Consider the following 6865-nt stretch of genomic DNA (forward strand, 5'->3'; position numbering starts at 1 on the left):
GGGGCGGCAGACGGCAGAGGCCTGACAGCCGGGCACGAGGAGCAGGTTGAGTGTTCAGGCTAATTAAAAGGTTTTGTGTGCGGGGTCACCTTGTGAATGAGATACGATGCTCGGAAAGCTGCAGCCAGCGCTGCTCGGCAGAAAGTGGAACAAATGCACGGAGGTTTTTTGGCGTTTGCCCTTTTTTGATCGCAACCTGTAATTCTCATGGTAAGCAATTGAAGTGGCTCTGAAAAACTGGTTGCTGGGTCATCTTGCTTAGCAGACAAGTCGTTTTCTTGTAAGCCATTCACACCCTCTCTGATGAGTGGTTTGATCAGAGGGCTTCTACCCTCAAAATCTCTTCAACACATCTGATAAAGTGCATTACAATTAACTTTAACGAAGCCTGAAATTGATTTGAGCAGCTTTGCAGGCTAACGGGGCACGGGGCAGTACCTGTGCTCAAGAGCAGCCTTTCTACATAGTGAAATAACATAGGGTAGCCATCCCCAGGGAAGGGGCACCCGGTTCCCCTCAAACCTCCTTGTCTTCCACATGAAGATATCTCAGACCACGGAGGTGGATCCTCCACAAAGTGCCAAGAGGCCCAGGCATGCCAGGTGTCTAGGAAACTGTAGAGACCAGGCATGCCAATTGGTTAGGGAACAAGAGGCACCACTATCATTTAGAGAACACTGAGAAGCACAGATGTGAACATCATGCAGAGAATGACACGGGGCACATGATGGTGACCAAAGAGACAGCAGCATGGGCCAACATTCAGAAAACAACCAGAAATCAAGTCATATCTACCATTCAGAGAATAGCCTGGAAACAAATTGCATCTACCATCAAGAAAATTGCAAGGGGTCAAAGCAAGGCCTACATTCAGATTACAGTGTGAGGCAAGATATGCAAAACATTCAGAGAGGAGCATGGTGCACCAGCAGGACCACTGTTCAGAGCACAGCAGGAGGGTAGGTCATGCCTGTTACTAAAAGAAAGAGATTCTAGAAAGTTGATGAGGTTTTGTCCAGGTGCATGTTTGGGTTTTTTTTTTGTTTTTTTTTTAGGGAGGCAAGAGGACAAGGAGGTCAGATAGGGTTGGTTGAGCTTCTATCTTCTGTGTAAAAATAACCATTTGACTATAAAGCAAAGTTTGGCAAGTGATTTAGCTGACCAAATTACAAAACTGTGGTCTCCTCTTGTGTCTGACATCAGAAAAGAGCAAAGACCTATGGATCTTCTCATAAAAATGCAGCTATGCAGGAAAAAAGAAGCAGACGTTTTCCTCCTAAATTATGCTTCGTTGTTGTTTCCTCAAGCATTGTATCCAGAGTATCCATTGTCATCTCAAGCACAGGTTCACGAAGCCAATTGTATGAGCTTTGACAAGACCAAATACCAGGTCCTGCACTTTACCCTGTAGTTTATAGACATAGAATTCAAATCATTAGGACAGCCTACCTATTTTGTTTTTTGTTCGTTTTAGTTTCGTTGCCTGTGCCCTGTATTCAGTCTACCATCTTCAGAGGTGATAGGTGCAAACCATATGCTTTTCGTCAAGAATTCCTCCAGCCCTGGTAATCAGGAAGAGCATGCAAGGGAAAAAACAAAGATCCCCACCAACCAACCATGGAAGCCAAAATGCCAAGCTTACATCATCTTCAAGTTTTGATGCAGATTTCATTTCTATTACTGATACCAACAAATATGCCATTTTCTATAGCTTTCAATTCATTCTCTAAAGAGCAGCACACAAAAGAAACAGTAGAATTTCATTTTTACAATTTTTTATTCTTCAACCTGCTTACAGAAACTAATTAGAATTTAACAAAGGTCTACATGAAATATTATACAAAATATCAACATTACTAAGGAGCTAATCCTGAATGTGCTCCCTTTCAATATCAGCCATCTGCACTGCAGCTTATAGAACAAAACAAATATCTCAAGGTTTTCTTGGCTGCAATTCATTATGACACATGCAAACTAGAGCCCATGACAGGCTCCTGTTCAACAGAATTTGGCAAGATAATAAGAGTCAATTGTTTGTACTGTAATTAAAAAAAAAGTTTACAAATGAAAAACAATCAAGTAGAATAACTGCATTTGTCAGAAACCCACAATCCTGGAGCACGCTCTTTAGAAAGCAAAAAAATCCCAAACAAAACAGCAACAACCACCATGATCTCCTGCTTCAAAACCACACTCTGTAGGAAATGCCATATAATTGCCTGCAAACTATCAAAACATCTCTGAAATCTTTCAATAAAGAACAGAGTACCACAACAAGTCTCAACTGCAATCCATGAGTGAAAGTCTTCAGAAAGATGCGTTACCTTCAGTCCAGAACCATGAGTAATCATCAAGCTCCTTTACATCCTATCACTGCCATTTTTAGTAGAGCTGTTAATGAAGTTTTTGGATACCCTGTTACTTCAGTCAACATTTTTCTTAAGAGTGGCATCAGTTCATAGAATTGACGTATTTTTAGAGCTATCAGAGGTCTACCTAAGGAGGAGGATCCTCGCCTCGGATAGCTTTGTACTTTGCCATGTCTTCTGGGAACACCTTTGTTAGTTCTTGAATTAATAGACTTTTAAATTTCTGGAAAGAAAAAAATATATATATGTACACATATATACATATGTATGCATGCACACCAACTGCATCATTGACTTAGGTTTTCTTAAGTAATATTGTCCAATTAATAGAAATCTTTTGTCCAGCAGTTCTACATTTCAGTGATCGAAGACAACGGTATTAAAAAAATCCACCAAGTGACATTTACAAAATTCAAAGAAAACACTAAAATGAAGTCTGGTAGCAAAGTATCAGGCAAACTGAAATACTAGAATACTTATACCTCTGATAAATTCTAGCATATTCATATCTGCCTAGGATCTGACCTCTGCATCTCTAAGCAGCTTCTACTATATATTGTAATTTAGAAAATAACACAATATGAAATGAAAATATTCTGGACTCATAGACTTAAGTTTCAAAATACTTTTTTCTTCCTTCCTTTTACCACCACTTTCCTTTCTGATGCTTTCCATGAAACTCCTGAGACAATTTAAAACTAGGAAACCCTCCCTATTGCATTCTTATCTCCTAGCACGGAAAAAAATGTGCTTTATTTCCCTTTACAATGCAAGGAGATGCAGGAAGTAGACAATAAGTGACATTACTGAAACTCAAGACAAGCATATCGTCCTCTTTCCACCCCATTACCAATCCAAGATGTCCCAAAAAGAACAAGACGACAGATGAGAATTAAATCCATGCAGCTTAACTAAGACACCTAAAAACTAACCATAAACATTCAAAAGTTTATGGACTGGATGCTTCAGCCCATACATCCTTAATTGTAAAGGAGACTTGTTTAGATGTTTTTTTTAAATGCAAAGCTGATAAAGGACATGTCCACTTGATTTGGTACGCAAATAGCTCCACCTCCAAGAAGTACAGGCACCTGGTTTAGAAATGAATAACTCTTCCTACAACTTCTTTGAGCAATGAGCTTTATATCAAGAAAAAAAATGCTTAAAACATACACAGATGTGTCTACATTCTGCAGCACAAACTCCTCCATAATTTTAGAATTCAGCCTAAGAATGTTCTGAAACACAAATAACCCTTTAAGCCACAATAAACTTCTCTGATTTTCTCTTTCAGCAGTAGTTATCCACTAAGAACCTAAGCATTCTGGTATACCGTATATACAAGTACAGGTTCAGAAAACCCTAAAAACTAGCATACATTTAAAGTCACTCAGTAAGGATTAACTTGTTCTTACATTGCACGTTCACCATTTTACTAGCCCAAGAACTACTCATGACTGTACAAATACCCCCCTGCTTTGCCTATTTCTAGATCTACACAAATCACTGTTACAAATCTGTAAGCATGAGGTACTCTGTTGTAACCAAAGCACAAACAGCGAAGAGATCTGTTACATACATCCATAGTCAAAAATAAGATATAGCAACATCTGTATCACCAGCCATAGAGTGAACTACAAGTTTCCTTTTCAGAACAGGTTGTAATGGCATTCCTGTTAAGATACAGGGATGCAGAATAATCCCTAATGCAAATCACCTAATAGGGAAATTTGATAACTATGCAAGCAAAACCATGCACGTTTACTGGAAAAAACTGGCCAGATGCATTACTATATTAGTACTTTCTCTATTTTTGGTTTTACCTTCATTGTGTCAATTTTTCCTTTTACTTGTTCATTCTTAGCCAAAGCTCTCTCCAGGCACTCCTTAGTGTAAAGCTGAGGGTTGCGACCTTGGTCTATGTATCTGAAAATACAAAACATAGCACCTAAGCGATTATATTAGCACTAGAAAGTTCTCCAAGGAACAAAATTACTCATCCTGCTTTCTTTCTTGATGCTATACTGAAGTTTAAATGAGTTACTTTCAAAAATACAACTCCAGGAAGCAGCTGTCACAGTAAAGGTAAATGTTTGTTTACAAAGAGCCTAGAGTTCTGAAAAATGTATTGAAACAGAGTAACCATCCATCTCCTCACAGACAGAAGTAAAAGCAAGGGGAAAGGTTCCCCTTCAAGCAACTAAAAGGGCATGAATCACTGAACAGCTTTGTTAATACGTAGCATGCAATCAGCACATAGGAATAAGACACCCAGTGATTCAAGGATGAGAGTGCACATGCGAGGGGTGCTCCAAAAGTAATGCCTCTTATTTTACCATGTTGGCATGTGGCTTCAGAGGAAGATGCCTGTGGTGTGACAGTAAAGGTTGAACCTTCCCACCAAATACTCCACCATTTTGTTGACATGTGAGAGATTGCAGCAGAGGCACAGTCTGACAACATCGAACCTGACAAAGAAGAATGTATGAAACAAAAGGTGTATCATGGAATTCCTCCATGCAGGAATAAGTGCACCCACTGGCATCCACTGACACTTGCTGAACGTTGATGGACACCAGACAATGGATGTCAGCACAGTGAGGTGGTGTGTTCCAGTAGTGACAACAGTGGGTCACCTCCACCAGTGCAGATGTTCACAAGTGTGGCACACAGGCTCCTGCTTACTGGTGAATACACACAGCTAACGGCAATGACCCTGGTGTAAAGTAGTGTTTTGTAGCTGAGAATCTGCTTTACCAGCATTACTGCACTGTTTTCCTCTATTCTAGCTTCCACAGAAATAAGTAGGAAGCATTACTTTTGGAGCAATTTACATATGGTAGTAAAAGCAGTACCAGCACTTGCACCAGCCAGCATAAGCCTATTTTTCCTTTGCTGCATTAAGCATTCAGTTAAGGGAAACTTCATCACAGACAGAAGAGACAACAAAAATGAATGCTGGATCATAGCAAAACAACAACGCCGGGACTTGCAATGGAACAGCTAAGTTAGATCATGCCTTTCACGTGAAAGCTGCAGCGCAGAGCCCTCCCTCCCCCTTCCTGCCAGCTCTCCGCAAGCAGGAAGCGCTCCCTGCCTGCTGGCACCGTGGCGGTAACTCGGGAGACACAGAGCTCCAGTGTGGGCGAAGCCACTCACTCGAACACTTCCAGAGGCACGCTGATGTCGTGAAGCTGTTGCCGGCACTTGTCGATGTCCTGTAGGCCCGTCACCATGAAATTCCTGCAGGGAGAAAAGCAGAGCCGGTTAGCACAGAGCTGGCGCTCCTCGCTGCCCGTCACCGCCCCAACCCCCGCCAACAGACGCCGCGAAAGCAGCGAGCGGCTCACAGCTTCTGGTTGAGGCCGGCCTGGCTGCTGGGCTGGAAGTCGCTGACGATGATGCCGAGCTGCCGGATGTTCTCCACGAACTTCTCCAGGTGCTCCTCAAGCGAGTCGAACTTCTCCGCCATCGCCATAGCGGGTCACAACGTTTCCGGGCCACAGCGCATGCGCAGATGGGGAGCGGGAGGAAATGCGACTATGCCGAGCCCTTTGGTGTAGGCCACGCCCCCCGCCCCGTAGGCCACGCCCCCTCTCCCTGATCTCGCTATGGTGGGTGCGGTGCGCGCTTGGTTTTTCACGTTATACAGAATCGGTACGGGGTTCCTGGTCTATTTCTAATTAACCATGTAATTAAGCTCCGTGCTTGCCTGCCCTGGAGCTCCGTGCTTGTTTCAACGCTGCGTTGGCCCCTATACACAGAATCACAGACTTGTCGGGGTTTATAGGGACTTCTGGAGATCATCAAGGCCACCCCTTGCGAAAGCAGGTTCCCTACACTGGGTTGCTCGAGGGATCCAGGCGGGTTTTGACTATCTGCAGGGAAGGAGACTCCACACCCTTTCTAGGCAACCTGTTCCACTGCTCTGTCACCTACACAGCAAAGAAGTGCTTCCTCAGGTCTGCATGAAATTTTGTGTGCTCCACAAATACAGCTCCATGGCATTTACCATCATTTCATCAGAGCCACGGGACACTCCTGCAGCACAGTGATGTGTCCTGTCGGATGACTCACTTTAATGGTGCTGCCCCTTTGTGAAAGTGCTGTGCTTCCCAGCTTCAAAACCGATGGAAAATGAATTCTGAACAAAAACAAGATCTATAAAAGCTAATTTGCACGAGTCAGTGTTTGCTTTGGGCTCTGCAGATTTATCAAATACACAACTGCAAATAATGAGGAGTATTTTTTACCCTAAAGGTAAATCAATACTAAATTATATTTAGCACCTCTTATAAACATCAGATAATTGGAGTTTGGCAATATGGATCATTCCGCAGCCCTTAGCACTGCTCTGTTTGCTGTTCTTTTAGAACTGTTCTTTTGGAACTGTTCTTTTAGCATTTCCAGGAATTTGTCAGTAGACCCAGAGGGATGGGATGCAACAATGTGATAAAATTGCCAGCATCTCTTCAGAAGGGATCAGGCTGGAAGCT

The 6865-nt window shown here is 42.6% G+C and overlaps 1 protein-coding gene across 1 annotated transcript; it reads right to left on the bottom strand.

Annotated features, from left to right (window-relative positions):
* Positions 1–1758: 1758 nt before the first annotated feature.
* MED10 (mediator complex subunit 10) lies at positions 1759–5892 on the bottom strand. Its single transcript, XM_042809068.1, has 4 exons — positions 5720–5892; positions 5529–5612; positions 4193–4295; positions 1759–2592 (listed from the first exon to the last, which is right to left on the bottom strand). The coding sequence occupies exons 1-4, from the start codon at positions 5845–5847 to the stop codon at positions 2497–2499; spliced, it is 411 nt and encodes a 136-aa protein (XP_042665002.1). The 5' UTR covers positions 5848–5892; the 3' UTR covers positions 1759–2496.
* Between the last annotated feature and the right edge of the window lie 973 nt (positions 5893–6865).

This window comes from Centrocercus urophasianus, unplaced genomic scaffold (assembly GCF_019232065.1).
Source record: "Centrocercus urophasianus isolate 14NV4802_14NV808 unplaced genomic scaffold, USGS_Curo_1.0 seq_11, whole genome shotgun sequence".
In the NCBI taxonomy this organism is placed as follows: domain Eukaryota; kingdom Metazoa; phylum Chordata; class Aves; order Galliformes; family Phasianidae; genus Centrocercus; species Centrocercus urophasianus.

Coding starts and splice junctions, on each gene's coding strand:
- MED10 (XM_042809068.1), bottom strand. CDS start 5,847: ATGGCGATGGCGGAGAAGTTCGACTCGCTTGAGGAGCACCTGGAGAAG. Junction 5,613..5,719: donor GCCGGCCTCAACCAGAAGCT/GTGAGCCGCTCG, acceptor TTCTCCCTGCAG/GAATTTCATGGTGACGGGCC. Junction 2,593..4,192: donor GAAAAATTGACACAATGAAG/GTAAAACCAAAA, acceptor TTTTCTTTCCAG/AAATTTAAAAGTCTATTAAT.